Raw genomic sequence first — 24,331 nt, 5'->3', positions numbered from 1 at the left:
GCAGAATATATTAAGCAAATGTGCTGTTGAACATAAGAGCAAGGAATGCCGGCAACATGCGCAATATTCTTTTTATTGACAAGTGCAGATAAGGCATCAGTGTATTTGGCAGTCGGCGGGGAGCTGGCAGACGGGAGTGCACTAATGACCTGACACTGGCTTCTCAGCCAGTCGGACCAGCTGCTTTGGACGTTAACACACATTAAGTGTCAGACTGATGTGCTTTCCAGAAGTTGAGGGAATGGGGGAAGAGGGCGGGGGGAGGGGGGGTCGGGCGGAGGGGAAGTGCACTGTAAAATCCAGCTGCACTGAGCCGCGAGAAGATAAAGGATGCAGAGCAGCCAAAGCAATTACATATGTATTGTTACCAAATCTCTTGCTGTCAGCGAGCGTGCCAAGCCGACCGACACGCACACACCAAGCGGACCGGGGTGAGCTGACATTGTGCGGTTAACTGTTGCAAGAAATTGAACGCCATTCGTTCCAAGGTTCTGTTTGAACCCCCCCCCCCCCCCGCCCACCCCCCAAAAATATTGGCGTCTCGTGTTGAGTAACCTTAAAGCAGGGGTCGGAAACCCAAAATGTGCATACGCATGCACTTAAACACGCATGCCATAATGAGCAACAGCCATAATGGCCCCTAAGATAAACGAGGCATGGGATGCACTTTTGCGGCGTGTTCACGATTTTAGCTCACGTGCACCGTATAAAAATGCTTCTCTCAGCCCTCCAGATTCCCATTCTTGGCCAGTGCCCTCGGTGAATTGTGCATCTAATTTTTTTTTTTTAACAACAGCCCCCTGCTTGGCATCCCGCCCGGCTAATAGAAACGTGTGTCGCAGGCTATGACGCAAATCTTCGCTGACAGAAATGTTGACATTTAATATTTATTCTCCACATTTTTACAGCATTGGAAAATGTTAAGAATGTTTGTCCTCCGACAGAAACCACATTCAAACAAAACAATATATTTCGCTGCCCCAATCTTTTTCCATTTTCAAACCTTTTTGAAAAAGCTCCAGGGAGCCACTAGGGCTAAAGAGCCGCGGGTTGCCGACCACCCGCCTTAAAGCATGGATACCTTTCAATTTGAATCGGCAAGGCATCAAATTCCGTCCGAACAATGATAAACACAATCTTTCAGGATTGTTCGGACAAGTTCATCTTCGAAGGACGCTGGGAAGTAATAACGTGGTAACATTTTTAAATATTGACAAATAATTTTCTCAAACCGTCAATTGCTGCCAAATAAATGTTGCATCCTTAATTATGTGTGACATGTCGTGTTTGAACAAGGCTCCGATTTGCGCACTGAATTAACCAGCCGAAGGACTGGAATTTGTTGATTTTGTCATCATGGGAGCGGGTTTTACAGCTCGGGCGTGACAGAACCCCCCCAAATCTTTTTTCTTGTTAACTCCAGCGACGTGCACACAACACTCAGATTGTTCCTTTTTTGCAGGCATTCAAATTAAAAATTGATCTTTTTAAAATTGCATTCAATCATCAAGGACGGACGGATGGGATCTGTTTTTCCTCTTCGGTCTGATCGGGAGCCGGTGGATTTAAAAGCTCCCATCTGCATGAAGTCGCGCATTCTTTTCCACTGCGGAAAGTTAGCGCGTTCAATCAGAAGCCAGCGTCGCTAATTAACGACGCAACGTGTTACTTCCAAATCCGCGCTGAGCCTCCTTCCCTCTTTTGTCACTTTCTGACATTTGTTTCCAACTGTAGCGTCTACTTTCTCTTTTTCTGATGGCGTTCACACACCAAACGCTCTTAGCGGCACCCTGCTGTAATTTGCTTAAGATGTGAGCACCCGAGGGGGAGAAGGCTGGCTGGCACTCGTGGGCCTGAAAATGCGCGAGATGTTTGCAGCACAGCGACAGATCTGTGCTAGCTTTGTGGCAGCGCGTGGGGGCAGATGTTGGCTGAGGGGAACGACACCACGACTTCTTGTACGGTCATGTTGAAAAGCTTTGCTGAGAAACCTAGTGGGCTGCTTCGTGTGGGGACTTCTTGTACCGTCATGTGAAAAGATTTACGGAGAAAGCCAGGGGGCTGCTTCGTATGGGATTTAAGATTTTTTTTTTCCAAGACCAAATTAGCAAGTATATAGAAATGCTCTGACAGGTAATCATGTCCCGAGAAACAGCGAACCTCCGCCTACTTGCTCTTTGGTATTTGCAAGTTTTCCACCAGGGCTCCCTCTTGTGGTGTCCGAAACAATAACTCCCTATTTACAGTTCACTGTTGTATTTAACTTCAATTGAATTTCGTCTTCAACTGTTTGTTATTAAACCTTTAATTGAGGTAGTTTCTTTTTTGAACTGGTCTTATGTTTGATAAAACTCTGGTTTAAGAGGTTAAACATTTGCTTCGACTGGCTGATGGAGAATTCCGCTGTCTCAGCTCGGGCAAGCTAAGAAGGACAAGGGCTATAGAAATTGTCGAGATGGATGTTAAAAATGAGTGAGTGAGCGAGTGTGTGTGTGTGTGTATGTGTGTGAACACAAAATGAGACTTCTGGGTTCATCTACCTACCATTGAAGTGATTTTGGGAGATTTTATTTGCTAATGAGTTCATCCATTAAAATGATTAAAACCCCTCATACATTGTCATACGTATTCATAGATTCATTCCAGCAAACTGAAAGGGGGTGGGGGGGAATCAATTTCATGCTTGAGGTTATTTTCGTCATTTGCACAGAATTCGCTACCTGCAGTGCACCACCATGGGCCCGGCGTCCGGAGGGTTGCACGACTTTACCCGTCTCAAGAAGGCCAGAAAGGGCGTGGGGTGTTCCGGCACCCCGTGGTCCGGCCAGGCCGTGAACTGGAACTGCCGGACCTCCCGCTTCTCGCTGGAGCCGTTCTACGTGAGCAAAAGCCAGCAGGTCAATGAGAGTCCAATTCCCAACGATGACAGACCTCATAAAAGGAGCAATGGAGCGCCCTTACTTTAAAAAGTGCAAATGTCCTGACGCAGTATGTGGCCAACTCCACCGTGTCAAGCAGAGTCACTTGTATGAGGCCGTATGTGTCCGTTGCTCTGGTGGGCCAGTACTGATCACACTTGACCTGCCACGAAAGTCACATTAAAGCACACGCTACGTTAGTAGCTTCTCGATCCAAACCAAAGTCGACGTGATTCGTCCTCAACATACACCCGAAGCTTCCATGTTTTTGAAGAAATCACTCCAGATAAAACTGATCATCAATCAACAAATGTGGATGTCAGTAAAACTTATTTAATAAAGCAGCGACACAGTTCACTTAACCAATAGCAAGTTAAAACATTGACTCGTTAACGTTGAACTCTCTTGCCGCTGCTCTATTTCCGTGTTCAACTGCGAAACCGATCGCTTTAAGTTTGAACATATTACCGTAATGACCATACACTAGGCGCATCGGATTTTAAGGCGTGCTGTGAGCTTTTAAGAAAATGGAAGACTTTTAGGTATGCCGTTTCGTGCGGAAAATACGGTATCCCTTAATGGCGTTTTATGGAAAAAAAAAGCTGAGGTTTGCATAATCATATTCAAAATCAAGTCTGATTGGCATTTGCTTCAATGGAGGCAGCCACCAAGGATGGTCATTTGGATCCATCTATCCAGCATTATAAACAAAGAAAAAAAAAAATACCGAACCCGGATCTCTTTTTTGACACTGCCTTGGTAGAGGCCTTCCGTACAACATAAAGACCGTGACGTGCCCTACCCTGGATCGCTCCTCCAGCTTGGTCATCATGACAATGATGGCGCTCCTCTGTTCCCAGATCATTCGCCAGAATTCCCCAAAGGTCTCGGGCAGCGAGCCTTGCGTGGCAATGTATGCGTTCTGCTTCCTGTAGCCGTCCACATAGTTGGCGTTGATGTAGTCACTGCCCGGGATGCCTAGATGGGAGGTGGGAGTGGAGCAACGTTGAGGTGGTTAAGGAGCGATCGAAAGGGCAGATTGCAGGGACGTTTGTTGGAAGGAGACACTTCAATGAGGAACATTTGTAGAACATATGTAGAAATGCAGTTAGTCAGCTAAATGCATCCTGTTCACTGTTCATAAATTCCATTAAAACAACAAAGCGTGTGATGGAAAAGTGGTTAGAACTGCATGACTGTCCGTGTTTGATGTTATGTGTTGTGTTTATTATTTTACTTTATATTAACTGTTTTGTTAAGCGCTTTGTTACAGCTGCCGCTGTTGTGAAAGCGCTATATAAATCAGCATGTATTGTATTGTAAAAAAAATAACAGTACTACTGTAAAAAAATAGAAAAGAGTACAATATTTGTTAAATGAAAAAAAATCACCTGGTTTTATTCTTTGTGATTTATCATGATTCCTTTTTCAGTGGGATTATCTGTAAAATATTGGATATAATATAATGCGTATTTTTCACCAAATAGACGCATTTCAGTCAATGTCAATCTAAAGTAAGCGTGATGATCTATGTAATGAGGACAAATCCAAATGTCCAATGATGCTTCCAGTCGAAAATGGGCTATTTGGAGGTGCACTGAAATGATTATTAATATTATATTTTTTTTACCCAAAGTGTAGAAGTGGCAAAATTGCCGTGCAGGAAAACAAGTCTCCATTCCTCCATCCCCTTGCTTATTTTAAATGAAAGGCACAGTTTTTTTTTCCTAATCCAGCGCAAAGAGGCAGAGCTGACAGCCAGTCAATGCTTCAGGACTGGCAGTTTCGGGGCTCGGCGCACACATGCTCCACCAAGATAAGTCTCATCTGCATGGACGCCACGTCTCGGAGAATCACCCCCTCCCTCGACCCCCCCCCCCCCTCCCATCTCTCTTTGCCCAACCCCTCCTCCCTCTCCATTCCAGGCTTTCTTTCCTCCCAGGTAACTTTTAGCGGATAGACAAAAAAATATTGTGAAAAAGTCACGTCTCTGTATTATGTTGACCCCCCCCCCCCCCCTTGCTCTCACTGTTTTTGCTGTCCACATATATTCAGTGACGGACAAAGGGAAAAGACACAATTAAGCACGCTGTAATTCACAACTGAAAAGAAAAAAAAACCCAAACTTTTTTTTTTGTTTTGTTTTGCTTAATAGCACAATGAATAGATGTTTATTTCGGCGATGCATTCATGCCGGTCTGCCAGTCAGGATTTGCATTAATTATGTCATTTGTTCTGTCTACTTATGAGCTGGAGGAAAAAAAAAAACAATATGTGACTGATTGAAACTCCATTACACAGTCGATAGTAAAGAATGGCCCGACGGGTTTGCCGCGAAAAAACTCTGACGTATTTCGTTTGGCTTAAAGACTACAATCCAAATGGAGTGAAGAACTTTCCCGTCTTTAGGAATGTGCTGAGGGAACTCCCTGGGACGCATGTATTATGATTTATTCATGATTATTTTGGTGATTATTCTGTCAGCATCTGTTGAAACATGTTGCAACGGTGTGAGTTTCACGTGGCAACTATATCTGCATATGTCGCATCTTAAGTTCCCACGCGTGATTCCAAAAAATAGTCTTGGCGCGGCGCCGGAGAGAAATTCAACTTACTGGCATCTCTCAGGTTTTTGCAGGTGATTGTTCAATCGTATTCGAGTGCCGAGCTCAGCGAGGCGCGTGCGAAAATTGCCTATTTCAAAAAGCCATCTATTTCCCCGCGAGCAACCCGCCGCATGAAAGCAAATGACATGTTGGTGTGAGGAGGGAGAAGGGGGAGGAGAAAAAAACAAAAAAGAAGTACAGTGTGGTCATGTTGTGATGAAGCAGGATGGAGGAAGGGTGCGTTATACCGTCAATTGCGGCGAGCAAGACTCGCGAGTGGTCATAGGCGATCACGTTGGCGTAGCGGTTCTTTGGTTTGTTCACCTCCAGGTTGGAGTGCTCCCAGGTGAACTGCTGCCCGGGGTCGATGGACTGCGGCAAAAGAACAACCTTGGCCGTCAGTAAGACAGGATCATATCCCCCCCCCCCCCCCCCCCCCCAAAAAAAAGCCAAAGAAGAAGTCAAACAGACATCACTGCCCTCTGACGCTATGTGAACCAAAGTGATATTTATGCCCAGCCAAAGAAGCAAAAATCTTTTCATACTTACTGAAACAAAGTTTGCTACAGAGCATGATACCCAGTTGCCGTCCTTTCCGACAAAATATATTATCATTGTAGTCCAGATTCATCACCTGCATATTTGTGGTTCAACCATAGACAAATTCCCATGAGTTCTCGGGAAGCTATCACCAGCAATACTCAAAAATATTTTCTAATGCAGAAGCTGTAATTGCACTGAATTCCACATTTCTGTTATTTTTTTTCATACTTTCATTTCATACTTTTATAGCAGACATTACTGCACTCTAAATTTATTTACAATCAGAATCCTCTTTTGTAATAAAATTTGGTATTATTGTGTGAAACACCTTATTTATTACCTTATTATTCTTAGACTGCTTGAATTTTTTTGTGCTCTTTAAGGAAAATGATGCCTTTGGTTGCCCCGTCTATTTTGTAAATTGGAATTGATGTGAAGGAAGTTAGCGACAGCTTGACAAGATTTGTACGAGTTAAATTTAGCCTGGGTTGTTGGTGGGGTTTTCCGAACGTCTTTACCCTCCGCGTATATCCATGCACACACCCAGTGAATTTTTTTTCAGCATCAAATACAAAACTATTTTTAAAGGCAATCTTTTTATGACGTTATTAATATCGGCGATTGTAATGTTTTATTTATTGTTGACACCGCTGCCCTGATATATTGATGAAATAGTTTTTGCCACGCGGTTTACCTCGTGTCAAAAAGGCGTACTGGCTGCGCTACATGCCGCGTACATGCATAACGCCGTTTATGGCAGCAGGCATTGTTGACGTGCACACACTCTTACGGGATTACATCTGGAGGCAAAACGCCAATCAGCGCATATGCCCACCACAATCATGCGTTTCTGATGGTTTGACGAGGGCGCACGGCGGCTAGACCGTTATCACGGCTCACCTCGTACTCCTGGGAAAACTTGAGGTTGTCGTTGGCTTTTAAGTGCTCCAGATGCTCCGCCAGGTCCATAACGGGGATTGGTGGGTGGCTCGCCATACCTGTCAGTCAGAGAGGGAAGTGCAGGTCGATTGCATGCATACGCTTTTCCGTTGGGATTTCAACGGCAAAACAACCTCCCAAAAATCTGAACCCCAAGCGCAAGCAAACTGATTAGATAAGCATGAGTAGCGTGGAGGTGGAAGATTTGATCGAGTTAGGCTAGTTTGTGCGCCATGCTTGAATGGAGGCCAATGGGAAGTTAGCACACAAGGGTTGCTATTCCCATAGAAAGCTAGGTTGGGAAGTTAGCATGAGGAGGAGAAGATGTTAAGAGAGAGAGAGAGAGAGTTCTATTCGGAGGGATGATTGATGTTCCTCGCCTGTCATTTTTCCCGCCTCCCTCGATGACACGGCGTTAACACCAAAGCGGATTAGATGGGGATAGGAGGCTAGGCGGGAAAGAAGGGGGGAAGGGGAATATAATTCATGGCAAATGTGTAATTGAGGCCAACTAACTTGACAAATGGAGGCTACTTGGGTGACCGGACGAGCGCGCACCTGTGGAGGAAATGCTCATTAAGTATCTGTGTCATAGCGGCCAGGTGAAGTGCGTGTTTACACCAAGCGGTGATGCGGACGAGGCAAGATTTGGGCACAGCGAGAGCGAAACAGTCTGTCGTGCGTTGAAGTGCACTGTGCCGCTTGGTGGAAACGTGGCGTCAAGACGGTGAAATGATTTGCGTGTCTGCTCAATGGGTTAATTATTAGTGATGTCATGCTAGACACTGGGCTAGGCCATTGGCGTAAGCAGTCATGACCGTAGCAGCACAAATTAGACATGGGCGTTTGAGGTACAGTAAACTACCCGTATTCATGGGAGATAATTTAGGAACGCGAATAATTGATGTTTCCCCCCTGGAAATATTCATAATTGCCGAAATTATACGGGTTGAATGTCAAACTAAAAGGCCGAGGTTAAAGTCTGGACTGGTACATCATTCCCCCCCCCGAGCAAATAGAGTGTTGACTTCACATTTCTTGCTAAATAAACTTTTCATTTTGGCTGTACTAAAATAAAATTTCACTTCAGTTTCATCGTCTGTACAGCCATTCCATTTTTCTGAATCCTGTCGTAAGTATCAAATACAGAGATTTGATTGCCACTATTTAAGTGACTTGTGATTACTTGTCAATAATCATAATAATTAAACGCAGGGGCGATTGCGCTTCTGTACAAAGACCGTCAGATGAGGCGATTTTTGATTTGCGGTCATCACGGCACTCTCAGGGAAAGTACGATTGTGGCCTGCCACGAAAAAGGCAGCCCTTATTTAAAACGGAAATATACCGTCGATTATTCCAGTTTGAGTTAAAACACATGTTACAAAACAATCCTTAAAAGTACATGGCAAAAAAGGTGATTTGATTTCAAAAGGAGAAAAAAAATCAATGAATCCTCTGCATGCAACTTCCAACTACCGGTAATCTAAATTTCACTCCTCCCCAACATAATCTTAAAACAGTCCAGATGCATCACTTCAACAATACTTCCTCGACGCTGATTATTTTCCGAGAGTCGAGTTTTACAGGGAATTGGTCAATTTGTGAATATCAGATGACAAATTAACGGGGGGGGGGGGGGGGGGGGCTTGCAGTAATGCCAAAAAGTTGTGTTTTTTTTTTTACCAAAGTTTCCTGACCTTGACACGCTGACAGACGAATACAGGCGCAAGGCGATGAGGCTCATACGCACTTCCCACAATGGGGACTAGAAAACTGCACTCGAGCCTTTGGCCAATGTTGTGTGACACAAGCGCCGGTGCTCGCTTCCCTCTTCCACTTCATTCGTGTCGCTGGCACAAGTGGGCATTAGCTAATGGAAGCAGGGCCTCATTTTCCCATCCACTCTCACATCTCTTTGAAAGGGTGTTTCTATTGCAGCTTGCTACTTAAAATCCATTTCCACCACCGGGTGACAATGAAAGCACCATTTCTGTCGGTCGTTCAACCATCCTTCAAGATGAAAACACCCAATGAGGGGTGACGGCAAGGGAAGGGAGGGAAAGAGGTGGTCTCGTGTGTTGTGAGAGAGAAAGAGAGTCAAAGTATGTCCTGTACTTTGTAGCATGGCGAGAAAAGCTTTTTGGTCCAGTAGGAGACTTGAATATTGGGTGGACGGGATCACTCGGAACCGAAAGAAGAAGAAGAAAAAAAAAATGTGTGCGACGACCAGTAATGGTCTGAAAAGAGCTTTCGTCAATATGCATCATCTTTTTTTTCGCCCAAAATGAGCCTGCGGGGAGACTTCATCATCCTTTCATATGAGCCGATGTGGAAGAGCTTTGATAAAGCAACATTATTGGCTGTGGCCCGTGTGTCCCAAAGCAGTCGGTGCCAGAGAAAATCGTCCTTGTTGACAAATGGACGCTGGATGCTTCCAGGCATGAGCCAAAATCCGATCGCAACAACGTAGTGAAATGCTTCTCATTTGCATTCGCCGTAAATTGGTTCGCTAAAGTTGACGCGCCGCGCAGCGCCATTCCGAGATCTCCAACCCGGACCTGCTTGCAGGACACCAACATAGGCCAACGTGGAACGGGTGTCGGTGTTGACTGCCACCGCGACTCCAAGAACCTTTCGCTCAGCAATTGGCCATCGTCTCTGCCTGCAGTTCGCTCGGGTCTAAAAACTGCAATTCCCTCAGGAAATTGTGTGGGAATGCTCAGAGATTATGTCACTTAGGCGGAATGACAGAAAAAAAAACCTAACTAAAAATACGACATAGATTAACTACCACAACCGCACCTTAACAACCCCCCGCGGCACCATTGTAAAAAATTCTCCCAGTGGAGGAAACAACACATTTGCATCCAAGATCGTGTACTCGGACGTTTAGTATTCAAGGAGGCACCCTTCGCCAAACGTCCGAGTCGCCCAGACTAATCCCTCCAAGAGCCACAGTCCAAAGGTTGAGCCTTGAGCCCGACGGGAGGATATTCCACTGCTTGCGTCTGAGACTTTGTACTGATCTCCACTTATAGTGATCGTATGTTAACCCTTTCGCACAGCCTGTGACTTGATAACATGATAAGATGTCCACTGGAGTAACCGCCGTCCCTTGAAAAGGTTTAGTTCAGTGGTTCTTCACCTTTTTAGAGGTACCAAACCCAACCAGATAATATGCACATTCACCGAAGCCTTCATGAGTGAAAAAGAAATTTATATAATAAAGTCAATAAAAATTCAAGCGATAAGTACTGTATACTTTTTTTTTTTTTTGAAATTGTACGACTTACTATCACGACAGTCACACGTTAACTACTAAGCGAACTAAATTTCCCACAGCACTGATTGGACAAGCAATGTCATGTGATCATCTGCAGCCAGTGATGGACAAGTGGGCGTGTCATAACTAATTGACAAGTTGAGTTGCGTGTGTCTTAACCTCCATGGCAGAGGCTCCGTCAAACACCTGAGACCGACGCATCGAACCCCTGGGGTTCGATCGAGCCCAGGTTAAGAACCACTGATTTAGTTAAAATGGGGGATGACATCATAAATTGAGAGCGTCATTGTAACAGTCTCAAACTGTCACAATGACAGTTTGACTGGCAGAACACAGACGGCAACCGGTAGTGTTTTTTTTGTTTTTTTTTACACCCGTGGCTATTTTTCGGACGAGTACTCACCAGGCGTCTGAAAGTTGAGGCGGCGAAGCTCAACGGGGTCGGTCGGGTGATGCAAGGGCATCTCCTTGCTATTGGGGAGGCTACCTTTCCTGGCTTCCGACTCGGCCCTTTTCCTGCGGTGGGGAAGAAGTACGTTGTCGTTTAGGCAGCGACAACCAAGAAGGCTTCGTAAATCATGAGAGTTGACTGTGTTGGGACTATCATGGCAAGGAACGCGAGAGGAGCCACATCGTGCAGCTGTGAGGCATGACTTGGATTCAGCACGGTGTTTAATTCTGAGGCCGTTACTCATGAACGTCTTTGACGAAGGCGAGGAAGTTTTGATTTGACTTCTTTGGTTCTCTTACCTGTCGGGTTTGCTGTTCCATTGGTTAGCAAGAAGAGAAATATCGAAACAATACATAAGTGCTTCGGCTCCATAAAGTGAGATCCACATTGAAAAAAAAAAAATGACACCAATCATATCTCAGTCTTGGCTTTTTTAGTGACGACTCGCTTTGAGAGTTACTGCTTGGTTCTGCGGTGGCAAGCTCCATTCAAAGAACGTGGAGAGCGCCAGGTGCAAGCAAGACTCAAACATCCGAGCGTTTTCAGCTGATTGCTTCTTGTTCAAGCATAAAAGTCATCTCCTGGGTTCTAATTGCCGCGTTTGTCTTTTGCCGCAACCGGCGCCTTATTGAATCATCAGGATGAGGGTTGGGGTGTAATGCTACAAAAGTTCAGTGCAAAATATTTGGTGCAGTATATACCAGAGATGGGAGAGTTGAGTCTGATATGCCAATTTCAGCAATTTCTTGGCTAAAACTTGGCCAAGACTTGATTTAGACTTGACGTACGTTGATTTGACAAGTATTGCCTGTTTACATTTAAAAACGGGCACTTTAAGATAAAGTGCTTTCTTTTCTTTTTGAACGTTTTTTTGTTTTTTAATGTTGAAGTGTAGGCAAACCTGGAGGCCCACCTTGATCGATGATGAAAACCGGATTTAAGTATTATGCTTTTGCCAAAGGTGCTGAAAAACGTGAATGCAAGATTGCGACGCAACTCTGACATCCGACTTCGTCTCTCGCGGCGAAACCCACAGAGACAGTTAAGCGATATGCATTTGACAGTTTAGTTGACTAAAGTCGAATTGCTTGAAATTTTGTGGTGACTGGACTTGGTTGATTTTTCTGACTTATGACCTGCACATACTCTCTGTGACTTATTGACTCCTGCTACACAAATCCAGAATGTCCCATCTGTTGATTTTGTACATCCCTAAAAAGAAGACAAAACTATTGACGCGGCACTTTGCTCAAAAGAAAAGATTGAAGCGGCTAGTCTTGTGCGGTTGCATCGTAGCCCTCACCTCTTGTACAGCAGGATGGCGATGACGATGCATATGATGAAAACGACGGCGAGGACGGGGCCCACCACCCAGATGAGACCCTCCTCCTCATCGATGATTGGCTGGGGGTCAATGTCGGCCGAAGCCACGGGGTCGGAGTACGGGCTGGTGGCGTACATGATCTAAAACGGTGGCGTTTCACCATACGACATATTTAGGAACAACATACTTTTTTTTAGGATGTGAGCCCAATGAATTCTACCGAGCAACAAGTGACCAGGGAAAATGAACAATGACACTTAGCCTGTTGTGAATTAAAAACAGCAGCATCTACCAGAACCACATATGAATTACTGTGTGGAATCGGATCAAGGACCCAGGCTGTATTCATGATCTACGTGGCAGCGAAGACGCACGCGGTCTCTCTGAAATGCTGTGACGCTAACGAGTTCCTTGCGCGGTTTCAAAGATGATCGTAGGCGAAGTAGAGAAGTTTTTGACTGACTACAGTGGTACCTCTCCTTACGAACGTCTCTTCATACGAAATTTTCAAGTTACGAAACGTCTCAACAGGAACATATTGCCTCTTGTTTTGAAAGAAATTTCAAGATACGAAAGGTAAAAATACAGTATGGGCCGCTACTCGCAGCTCCGAGTTTCCTGAACGCAACATACTTATAGCTGCTCTGCCGTTGGCTATTACCGAGCATCATCCTGGCATCCCATTGGCTCAAAGGGACTTCTACCGATTGTGTCTCTGTGTGTCGATGGATAAATAGATAGACATGTCGATGCAGCGTCCTCGTCATTCGCCCCTCGGGCCATGAGGCGTTCCGATAGTTTTACGTAAATGCAAATCACCCAGAAAAAGTGTTCACCAGTCGGGCGATCGCTCACTATGCTGATGTTTGCCGTGGACATTTTCGAACGATTGTTAAAAGCCGACAAAAGCAAACGTCCTTGGATCAGTTCTTTACAAAATGCCAGGCAAAAACCATGTCTGAGAGAGAACATGAACTAAAGAGGGCAAAAAACGGTGAGTATGCAGTTAATCATTCATTTCATTTCATATCATTTTTATTCTTTACTCTGTTCTTTGTTTTTTTACATTCTGCACAATTCTCATTTATTGTGCAATAATCTAATTGTAACATGTATTTGTTTCAAATTTTGATGCATTTTTATGCTTTAGAAAACATTTATGTCTGAATTTTGGAGTGCCTTGGAACGGATTACGGCATTTACATGGAAAACGGGTCTTGACTTCCAAAATTTTCGAGGTCAGAAATTTCTTCCAGAACCAATTAATTTCGTACGTAGAGGCACAACTGTGTTTGGTTTTCCAGTTGACTCTGACATACGGTCGCTTCACATAGCTGTGTGGCATCAACGGGTACCTTTTCATCTGTCCCCAACACTGTCAAAACAGAAGCGGTACTTGATTGAGCCATTTCGTACTCAAGCACTAGGTAAAGAAGTAGGTTGGGAAAGAAGTGTCCTTTGGGAAGAAAAATAGACGCTGAAGTGAGTGAATTGGAGTTCTTTCTCTGCGAGTCATTATCATTTCACCTGCATTCAAGGTGAGCGAAGACCTGTAAGAGGAAAGAAGTATGCACCCCCCCCCCCCCCCTCCAAGCTCATCCCGTCCATCATCTTACCTACTTAATCATGCCACTTTTCTGACGCTTTCATTTACATACACGCGCGGGTATACACACGCGCTTCGGCTGCAGCCGAAGAGATAAGCCTAACGTAATTAAAGAAACGCCCCGTTATCGAGGTGGTCTTGTAATCAGCTCTGGTCTTATGGGGGCTTCTCGCCCTCAGGCTTCTCAAGTTTTGCAAATCTTGAAAGGGTTCAAATTAACATGTCTAACCGGGAGCAAATGGCTGCCCACATTATGCGTCTATTGACAGAGGGGAGAGAACGTTAAGACCGCTTGGTTTAAAAAGTAATGTTCATCGAAAGTGAGAACAGTGGCTCCAGCTCACCTGTGACCCTAATGACGATAAGCGAGATATAGAATAAAAAAGAAATAATAATAAAAATAAAAAATCTGCACTGTATCGCAACTGGTGGGATTCATTTTTTTCTAGGCAGAGTTCAGCACAGTACAGACAAGCACTGCGGTCTTTTTTTTCCAAGGAGTCGCACTGACTGGATCTGTATCAACCCCAAAAAGATAAAGGCCTCACATTGTCGGATATCTCCAGAGCCGCGAGCACAAAGAAGACGTACTCCTGGCCGTTTTGCAGTTGCTTGTTTTCGAAGTCGTCGTAGAACTTGCCGTCGCCCAGTGTGAAATCTTTGGGCAGGTCTTGGAAGTAGGCGGCGATGTACGCCTTGGGCTCCGCCTGTCTGCGGCGCCGGAGGCCTCTGCTCGTGCGGTTTATCTCCTGTAGCAGCTACAGTGTGTGCGGGAGCAAAAGAGGCGCATGATAAGATGTGGGAGTGTGCTGTAGCAAACACATGAAAACCACAACAAACCATATCTGCCTGTCAAGATTTTTTTTCCCCCTTCTTTCTTGTTCACAAGCTGCAAACGCTGATAGCAGAAGGCAGAGCACTGACAGATCTGACTTACAGTATCTCTTCTTTTGGTTGGAAAAATAAGATGATGAAAGAGTGCAACTGCATCAACAGTGACGATAACAATTCAAATTGCAATCATGTCTCGCCATTGTTTGAACCTCCGTCGCGTAAAAACAGAGCTGAAACACTTGTCTGCCCTACGTGAGTTTGAGGTAAAATTTGCAACCAAAAGAAAAGTATACAAACAATACAGTATATTAATTCCCTTGGTGTCAATTGATTAAATATTTTATGTATAGGTATGTGCAATTTATAAAAAAAAATATAGATACAGTATATTTAAAAAATATATCTATATATTTTGTAATATATATTTTATATGTCAAATTATTTTTACATTGAGGGTAAAAAAAAATCTTATTTTAGACAGTTCAATTTGACCAACATAAAATACATTTAATTCAAAATAACAATATTCCATGAATAAAAAGCATATTCCTTCAAACTACAGGTATTACAACGACCAAATTCCTAATCCCAATCTATTTGAGCATGAGGGAATGAGTAAAAGTCATTTACAAAATATGTTGAAAACCACATATACACTATATGGCTTTTACAAAAAATTGCGATGGTATATATTTTTTTGAACAAATGAATTTTAGGTATCGAAATTCCCTGGAGATGAAAGTCCATTTACTTGGCATAAGGATGCTAATTATGTTAATCACGCCCGTCAAGTCATTCGGGATTCACATCTGTGACTCAGTGTGCATGGATCATCAGCGTGCATGTGTGTGAACAATGCATGCGCCTGTCATTCACATGAGACTGTGTGGATGTGTGTTTTGCTCTGTTTTGGCTGCAGGGCCGTTGGAGCCGCCCGATAATGTCTTCAATCATCTCTGCTGTCAACAGCGACGGAATCTAGTTGCCCTTGGGAAAAGTTGTGAAAAGGTGAGTGCCAGTATTGACAAACAAATAAATTCTGACAGCGCGGCGACTTTTTTGGGCAATCGGTCAAGGCTCCAGACACGGGGCCCGGAGGCTCGAGCTGTAAAAGCCAATGCCAGATGGAAGGGAGCGCGCGGTCGCTTTCAGCCTTCCCGCCACATGATATATCCTTGCGTTGGAGTGAAAATACGAGGCACGGCTTCGGAATCTTGTAGCAAAGCTCTCAAAATGACTAAACGGGCTAAATATAAAAGTCAGCGAGTGCGTTGCGCGTCCGTCGCCTGACCCCGTGATGGAGGCTCTCTTCCGGCTCTTCAGGTAATTGCGACAGCCGCAATGAGGACAAGGGGGGTGGGGGGGGGGGGATTGTCTGTTGCAGTGCACTTGAACGGCTACTTCACGTCCTCGTTTGCATGCGGAGGCTTTTGAAGAGAAATGTGTGCGTCAAAGTCACCTACCTCTTCGAAATTCATCTCGTCGGGATTGTCCCAGGGTTTGACGAACTTGCCGCTGCGTTGCTTCTTCAGGGGCACTACCACGATGTAATACGCCCTGGAAAGGACAAGACGTCGGGGTTAGAGAAGATTTCAGAAGCACGTCGGAAAAGTTCACAAAGTTGCGAGACCAATGAGCCGATTGTTGTGGTTATGGTCGTTTTTCAGGAACGGCGATACTGGTTCATCATCCAAAAATGAAAGACATATCCAATAAACATGGAAAATGTACCTCATGAACTTATTTAGTATATTCGGTACAGTTTTGGAAAGTTTTTTTCAGAGGTTCATGTTATGCTGCACGTGGACGTTTGCTACTCAAGTGATGCCTCGAGATACGAGCGCTTTGACGAGATTGTTTGGTTCAGGCATGAGTTGCCAATTTAACACTGGCTGTCTTGAGATACAAGCAAAATTTGAGATAAGAGCACAAGGTTAACATACTTGAAATGAAAACTTACAAAATAAGTTCTTGTGAAATTAAATTAACGAAATAAAACATGGAAATGCTTTAAAAAAAACTAAATCTGAAACAACATCTTAGATTAATAAAACTGTAATTATAGCAGAAATGTTAATTTTGTATTAAGTATTTAAATTTATTTAATTTGTTATTGCTGTACATCTGTACCGAAGACGGAAGGTCAAATAGTCATTTGGGAATTGTAGTTTAGTTGATCACAACACTTGTGATTTTTTTTTTTAAATCTTGCACTCAACATCTACACCATTTATTAAAACAACTGAAAGTAATACTAAAAGTAACAAAAACTAGACAAACGAAGCATTTTAGAGAAAATTAAATGAATAAAAAGAAATACAGCTACTCTAAATTCAAATTGAATTTATATATAAAAAAAATCAAAACTAAATAAAAAAACTAAATGACACATCCTAAACTATTATAAGGCAGGTGTTTCAAACACCCACCACTCGATGGTAACAACACACTTCAAAAGATCCAGCCACAATCAATTCACATTGGTTTCTTTGCAGTGGAAGAACAATGTCATTTGCTGGCAGTAATGCACTACTAACGCCACACGTTTGGAACACCTATGTTTCGGCAGTTTTGTCCAATTCTCTTTGCAAAACCTCTAAAACTCACCGTGCATGTGGTGTCCAAAGTTTTTCGGGAAAAAAAATGCAGTTGCTCAAACTAACGTGAAAACAGAACAACTTGACAGAACGGTTTCAAGCACTGGCATGGGGTAGGAGCAGGGAAACGGCATTGAGTCGAATCACAACACGGGTTTGAAGTATTGGTCGACAATGAGATGCGCTCCCGCGTTGGCCTTCGCTCAACCGTTCTGGCTCTGAATGGCAATATAACGACTCGGGGCTTCGAGGCTTATAACGACTCGACCGATGTCTCAGTGAAACACCGCAGAAACAAGTGCTTCCCAGGCGGCATCTACTCACCGCACTTTTTCTGACGTCTGCACCGAAGGGAGCTCCACCGTCACCATGCCATCCGTGTTGGTCTTGCCGATCGGGTAGGGCTTGGTGCGGAGGATGTCGGGGGCAGTCATGGTAGCCACACGGTGCTGCAGACCGCCGGCGCTGTTGCCGCGGTTGGTCAACAGGAAGGAGTACTGTGTCTCCGGTTGAAGCCCCGTAATCAGTTTCTGGGTCAATTTGCCGTCCACCTCCACGCTTTGCCCGTCGTCGTACAGGATCTGCAAGGAATGAAATATTTCGTTTGCAGGATTGTCTTACTCTCCCTTTTAAAACACTATTTATTTATTTGCAATGTGTTCTTTAATGGAATTTTTATTTTTTTTTTACAATCAGTGGAAAAGATGGAAAATGCTTTCTTGAAAATTTGATATGAGTGGCTACCGGCTTCTAGAGCAGACCAGCAATGGCGTCAACTGATCTTACAGAAACAGAAAAACAACATAGCGTATTTTCCACACTAAAAGGCGCACTGGATTATGAGGCGCACCTTCAATGAATAGCCTTATTTTTTTCATACACTGGGCGCACCGTATTATAAGACGCAATGTACAATGCATCCACTAGATGGAGCTACGCTCAAGGAAAGGCCAACAGAACGATCAGATGTCAGTAAAACATATTTAATAAAGCAGCGACACAGTTCACTTAACCAACAGCAAGTTATAACATGAACTCATTAACGTTGAACTCTCTTTCCGCTGCTCTTTTTATGTGTTCAACTGCGTAACCGATCGCCTTAAGTTTGAACTCTGAGTTGTCAGTACATCTCGAGCAAGGAGCCATTTTGGAGTCGAAATAATGATCATACACAAGGCGCATCGGATTTTCAGGCGCGCTGTGAGCTTTTAAGAAAATGGAAGACTTTTAGGTGCACGGAAAATACGGTGATTACGTCGTTATCCTTCAGTCTTTGGGTTGGTCGAGAAGACTTGTTCATTTAAACAACCGCCCCCCGAAAAAATTCAACTACTGCAGTACTTTCACCTTGGGTCGAAGGTACTATACATCCATGAGTTTCCCGGAACAGATAACTCACCGTGAAAGGCTGAGCGGCGTTGTAGGTGTCGGGGATCTCCCACGTCAGCAGCACAGACGTCTTCATGGCAGCTCTCACGTGGAAATTTTTTGCAAACACTGCTAAAAGAAAGGGGGAGCATCTGATTTAGACACGTGACATCCTCTTGCCGCTTCCCTTGCCATGCCAGGACTTACCTTCAGAACACCCCCAAAAGAAGACTACTGTACCCTGAACACTGTCCTCTTACCTTGACACCGACCATCATATGCAATGACTGACTTTTAAGACACGAATACATGGGAGGTAATAAACAGCTCGAAGGAGATGACGACTAAATCCGAATACCTTCTTGTGGTTAAGAGCTGCCTTTTGGAGCTTGTTGTTAGATGCATAGGGGACATAGCAAGCAAGAGCTAAGACGGCTGAGGGACTGGTCATACCTTGATCCAAAGGCTGTGTCCTGATTTGGACACTTGGGCTATAGGGACCAGAACCCTTGCTGGTGAAGGCACACATTTTAATATCGTAAGTGGTTTCTGCCTTAAGGCCGTCCAAGATCACTGTGGATTCGGGGGCGGTGATAAAGAGTTCCGAGGGACTGCGCGGGCTGTTGATGTCCTTGTACTGCAGCGCATACTTGACGATGTGGCCATTGCGCTCGGCCAGCAGCACCTCCTGCCAGCTGACCTGAATCGTGGAGGTGGTGGCGGCGTCGGCCGTGATCCACTGGGGGTAGCCGCTCGGCACATCTTCGTTCGTGGTCACCTCCTTGACCGTCTCTTCGCCAAATCCCACCTTGTTGCGCGCCGAAAGCCGGAACGTGTACGAGGCACCCTTGTGGATCTCTCTGGTGGTGTAGTGGTTGTCCCGCTCGGGGAACTCGATGACTGTCAACGGTTCCAGGTCTTTGCGGCCGAAGCGGAGGCGGTAACCTTGCAGAGGCCCGTGGGTGACTGCCGGGGGATGCCACTGGAGGAGAGCGGTGCCCATGTTGGTGGTACTGACCATTAGCCGAGGTTTATCAGGGACTGTGGCGGTAGAGAGAGGAGTCATGTTACTGAGCACGTTCTTGCAGCTCATCCTGACTGGTAAAGACTTACTCAACGCGTACCCGGGCACATTGCAGAAATTAAGACAACAGGTCAATCAATCTTGATACCGAACGCAGCATATTACGGTACAGTATTCATACTTGGTACCAAATTGTACACAATGAAACGTGACTTTCTGACATCACACGCCTGATGTAAATGCACAAGTCAACGTACCTGCGCCAGTGGTCATAACAAGTTTGGGCTTGCTGCGTGCGCCGTCGCCTTTTGTGGTATAGGCCGCCACGGTAACAGAATATGTGGTCTCGGCCTGCAGCTCCGAGATGACCATTTCCTGTTGAGACGCGGGACTTTAATGACGTGTCGGCGAGCCCAGCGGTATTTAACAGCGTGTACGCAGAACAGGCATATTCTCGCAGCCGGAGGCATGCTCCCAGTGGACAAGGATAGGGATGGCTGAGTCTTAATATATATTGATAGGCTGCTTATTGATCAACTGCACAAAATTCACATGCCATTCATGCTTAGGACGACAGCGGGGGTGGGAGTGAGACTCGTATCTGTTTGGACTACTCACATGATCAGTTGAATCATCATATTCCCACTGATTGGGTGGGGGGAAAGAGACAACACATAAAGCCAATAATCATTAATCACTTTTGTAGTCACTCAGCTAAGTCATATGATTTATAATAGCAGTCATTTTTTTCCAAATTTGTCGGTGAATCGAAAGGAGTTTGTGTTGTTGGGTTTGTTGCGCGTACCTGGGCATCATCAATCAGGATATCCTTGATGACGGGCTGTCCTGTGGGCTCCCCATTAAGCATCCTGACATAGTGCACCTGGTACCCCCGGATCTGCCCATGTTGCTTGGTGGGCATCGGTGAGCGCCAGATGACTTTAATTGACGACGAGTTGACAGCTTCCACCTCGACTTTACGAGGTGGCCCGCTAGGAACTGGGGGGACACCATGGGATAGAATGGAGGGGGGGGGGGGGGGAAAGGTCAACATAACAGTCAACCTATTTACTCGCGGTTTCAAATCTTCTTCCGTCGTGCAAAATAGTGACCCCCGGCAAAAAAAAAAAAATCACAAAATTGCAGCGACAATATCTCAACAATGGCAAAAGGGGGTAAAAAGAACAGCAAAAATAGGTCTGACCTGACCTGATCTTGGAACATTAAAAATGGGTAGAGTGGGAAAAACGTGTGGAGCCAAAAGAGTGGCTTCAAGCGATTCAAAGCTTGAAGCGCAGCAAGAATTTTTTGGCTATGAAGCAAGCAAAAAATATATGACAATAAAAATGATTCAACCACATCACAGTTGAAAAACTTTTTTTTTTTAAAAAAAGGCCTGTTGTTAAAAATAAGAAAAGGAAAAAAAAAATCCCACCGCCCAAGTTTAAAAAATGACAGGTGGGACCTGAAGTATAGGCCATACCATGTGTTGAAATTGAGGCAAAAACGTCGGGGGGGGGGGAGTCGATCAAAAGTCCAAAGAGTCTTGTGAGAAGCAGTCGGAAGGGATTGTTAGTTATGGCTGTCATGGCGAGGAACTTTGGAACTGGCGAACACGTACCGTCCTCCTCGGTGCGGACCAGCTGTGGCGTACTTTGCGGCCCTGCTCCCACATCCGTATGAGCGGTGACTGTCACGTGGTATTCTGTCCATTTTTCCAAATGTTCCAAAAGGTACTGAGAGCTTTCCGGGGGGATGTCCGGGATCTGACGCGGGGTCTTGTCCTCCCCGTCGGTGGCGGCGTACTGGATGCTGTATTGTGTTATGATTCCGTTCTGCGATTCCATCGGGGGCGCCCGCCAACTTACCAGGATGCTCGTGGACGTGGGACTTGAGCACCTGACTTCTGCGGGCGGGCTGGAGGGCTCTGCTTTTGTGCAATTTGAGAGCGGTTGTCGTTTGTCGAGGCCGTGGTTTGTTTTCATTTTGGGGGTTTTTTTGGTTGTAGTTTTTTTTTTTGTGGTGGTGATTGTCGAAATATCCAGATGGAGGAAAAACAAAAAGGAAAATAAAGGAAGATGAGGACAACGCACAACCAAAGATGGGAATGAACCAAAAAACACAAAGTGTAACACAAAACTGATGATGAATGGAGGGTGTTTGGTTGGAAAGAGGACAGCTGTGCCTTGTGTAAGCTACCGATACACACATCATGTAACCGTTAACAATCATCTATGATCTTCTGGGTCAAGGCAAATTTGGCAAGCAGTTACCATCAATCCAAAAACATAAAGGTTGATGCGTTCAAATGGGTTTGGAAAGGAGAAAACTGCATTCGTCACCAACCTTTCCGAAGCCTGTTGGTTTGTGGTAAAAGCCTGATTGTACGACAGAGAAGCTTCCCAAGGAGACATGACTTTGGTTTAGTAGATTCTCAAACATCGGCATGCATCCCAACACACAATCGAGCCGTGTGTTCACGTCTGTCATACCTACCTGAGAGCTGCTGTCTTGTCTTTTACAGACCTCACGTTTACAACAGACGCCTCAAAAAAAAACAAAAAAAAAAAACGCCACATAGCCGTCGACACAATTTGATCTTTCTGTGAGGCCGTTATTATTACCGTTAGTCTTTTATAGCATCGCTGACCCTTTTAAAGGAGGCATATAAAGTATTTTCTCACAATTTAAAACTGTTCCAAACTGTCTCAATACGTTTCGGACAAATCTTTGGTCAAAACCTTCGTTGGGTGGTCATGTTTTATGCTAATCAGCTACTGCTCACTCCGAACAAGCAAGACGACTCAGGCGCAGTTAGCGGCCTGTACATCCATCGTCACCAAGGCAACAAATTGCACGAGTTAATGATAGTGTGCGGACATCAGGCCCTCCACAGTAACAATTTTACTGAACAGTTTAACAGAAGCTAATCCGTGTCTGCGTCTACGGGTAGTTTAAAAACGACATCATTGGCAGAGAAACTTGCAGGCTACTATTTAAATTAGCTGAACGTTAAGTCATACTCGAGCTAAATACCCTCACAGACATTTTTTTTCTTTTTTTTTTGTAAATAAGGAGCTCACAAAAAATAAATAAATAAATAAAACCATTTGTGCGCAAGCAGTAAAGAAAATTAAAAAAACTGCCGGTTTTAGTCCGTACACTTGCTTCTGGGCTTCACAGAAAGTTCATTTTCTTCTGTTTTTGGCATGCAAGGTCGAGAGGAGGCTTCCGAAGGGACACGCGTGCCCTTTGGCTTTTAAGACGCTCGAGTGAAGCCCTCTTCTACCTCGTCGGCTCACCGTGCATTTAAAAGGGGAACGATTATTTGCCGGTAGGGTGCAGAAGCGAGAATCGAGCTTTTAATGACGCCGAGTGTTAGAATGCAGACTCTTTCTGACCAGCTGGAGTTCTTTGTTTCTTTGGGACAGCAATCCCCCCCCTATGCTTTCAATTTAATGTTGCAATTTTTTTTTCCTGGGTAAGCTATCTTGAGCATTTTGCTGAACACCCTAAAATGCCAGAAGATGTCAAAGCGGAAAGTAGTCCATTCGTGCCAGGAGGCTATTTTGAAATGATAGTACAAAGAGGAGCCAATTGTAGCCTGGGTTGTTCGTGCAAGAATTAGCAAGAGAGTAACTGGCGCATGTGCACTTCCGGTTCATTCGATAAGTTTTGAAATGACGTGATTTGACATCATCGTTTCAGGTATATTTGTTGTTTAAACAACTATTATAGTCAACTCTAAAAAGTTGATGGTGGCGCATCAACAAGATTAGGAGGAGATTACCGTTCACTAGAAATGGTTGCCGGTCAAGCTTTAGCCCCTTTGTCTCAATCTAGAGCTGGTGTCAAACTCAAGGCCCGGGGGCCAGATCTGGCCCAGTACATCATTTTACATGGCCCATGAAAGCAAATCAAACATGTTGACTTCCATGATGCTTGATAAAATTTGGACCAAAATTTCTAAATTTCGTATGTAATATATAAGAGAGCTTTTGTAAGTTTTCCTGTTACCAAAACCCTCATTCCAGTAACTTAAACTACAGTTGAATAAACCATTATTCTTGACTTCCTTATATGGTTTCACAGTCATAACGGCCCTCCAAGGGAACCGGTAACTATAATTTGGCCCGCGACAAAAATGAGTATGACACCCCTGATCTAGAGGGACAAGAAAAGTAATTATTATATGAAAATATTAATAATAAAAAGAATCAGAATATAATATTTCAATATTATATAGTCAATATTATATTTGACCCAGAACATAACAGGGGTGAAGGCCAGCTGTGGCGTAAACCTTTCATCGGGTGTTGTCCTAATTCATTTGTTCGGCAGGATACGTTTCAAAGCGGATATGGAAGAAGACCTACGTGTTTGCGGGGTCTCCGCAGAGATCTCGCTGGTGTACGCGCCGACGCCGTGCTTGCTACGGGCCGCCAGACGGAAGGCGTATGTGGTGAAGGGCTTCAAGTCCTTCATGAGGTACGTCGAGGTGGGCTCGAAGCTAATTCGCCTCTGAAAAAGGAGAGAAAGGCTCTTCATAATGATGCGGAATCAAGAGTCAAGCGGAAGGGTCTGCGAATGTCAAGCATTACCTCGTCTATATCATCCCTTTTCTTGTACAAGAGATCGTATCCCGTGATTTGATTCTCCTGTCCCGTCTGGACCGGCGCAACCCATGACAACAAAATGCTGGTTTCCGACTTGGCCTCGCCCTTGAAGTCCGTCGGTTGGGAAGGAACTAGGCACAGAATGAAGCCATGTTGACATGTTGAGCCACAGTATATTTCAAAAGAGGCTCATCTTGTCATCCAAAATAGCCACAGCTA

At 44.6% G+C, this 24,331-nt stretch overlaps 1 protein-coding gene across 24 annotated transcripts in view; it reads right to left on the bottom strand.

The window, feature by feature from the left end:
* Nucleotides 1–24,331, bottom strand: part of ptprda (protein tyrosine phosphatase receptor type Da) — a 278,207-nt gene that overhangs the window by 8,197 nt on the left and 245,679 nt on the right. For 6 of the 24 annotated variants that reach the window (XM_086104780.1, XM_086104781.1, XM_086104779.1 and 3 more), the window contains 20 exons: nucleotides 24,098–24,243; nucleotides 23,873–24,017; nucleotides 21,118–21,423; nucleotides 20,302–20,495; nucleotides 20,115–20,141; nucleotides 19,754–19,871; nucleotides 18,926–19,513; nucleotides 18,504–18,601; nucleotides 17,429–17,685; nucleotides 15,971–16,064; nucleotides 14,222–14,431; nucleotides 12,047–12,207; nucleotides 11,043–11,054; nucleotides 10,696–10,808; nucleotides 7,523–7,564; nucleotides 6,968–7,065; nucleotides 5,773–5,896; nucleotides 3,721–3,896; nucleotides 2,962–3,081; nucleotides 2,721–2,875 (listed from right to left, as the gene is read on the bottom strand). In XM_086104780.1, coding sequence (XP_085960906.1) covers nucleotides 2,721–2,875; nucleotides 2,962–3,081; nucleotides 3,721–3,896; nucleotides 5,773–5,896; nucleotides 6,968–7,065; nucleotides 7,523–7,564; nucleotides 10,696–10,808; nucleotides 11,043–11,054; nucleotides 12,047–12,207; nucleotides 14,222–14,431; nucleotides 15,971–16,064; nucleotides 17,429–17,685; nucleotides 18,504–18,601; nucleotides 18,926–19,513; nucleotides 19,754–19,871; nucleotides 20,115–20,141; nucleotides 20,302–20,495; nucleotides 21,118–21,423; nucleotides 23,873–24,017; nucleotides 24,098–24,243 — 3,184 coding nt within the window. The remainder of the gene's footprint in view (nucleotides 1–2,720; nucleotides 2,876–2,961; nucleotides 3,082–3,720; nucleotides 3,897–5,772; nucleotides 5,897–6,967; nucleotides 7,066–7,522; nucleotides 7,565–10,695; nucleotides 10,809–11,042; nucleotides 11,055–12,046; nucleotides 12,208–14,221; nucleotides 14,432–15,970; nucleotides 16,065–17,428; nucleotides 17,686–18,503; nucleotides 18,602–18,925; nucleotides 19,514–19,753; nucleotides 19,872–20,114; nucleotides 20,142–20,301; nucleotides 20,496–21,117; nucleotides 21,424–23,872; nucleotides 24,018–24,097; nucleotides 24,244–24,331) is intronic. The other 18 variants (XM_086104787.1, XM_086104788.1, XM_086104791.1 and 15 more) reach the window with 11 other exon arrangements.

Source organism: Hippocampus guttulatus, chromosome 2 (genome assembly GCF_054856545.1).
Source record: "Hippocampus guttulatus isolate MCC_2025c chromosome 2, RoL_Hgut_1.0, whole genome shotgun sequence".
Taxonomy (NCBI): Eukaryota; Metazoa; Chordata; class Actinopteri; order Syngnathiformes; family Syngnathidae; genus Hippocampus; species Hippocampus guttulatus.
The sequence above is the reverse complement of the archived record's forward strand: the minus strand, read 5'-3'. Positions and strand labels throughout refer to the sequence as shown.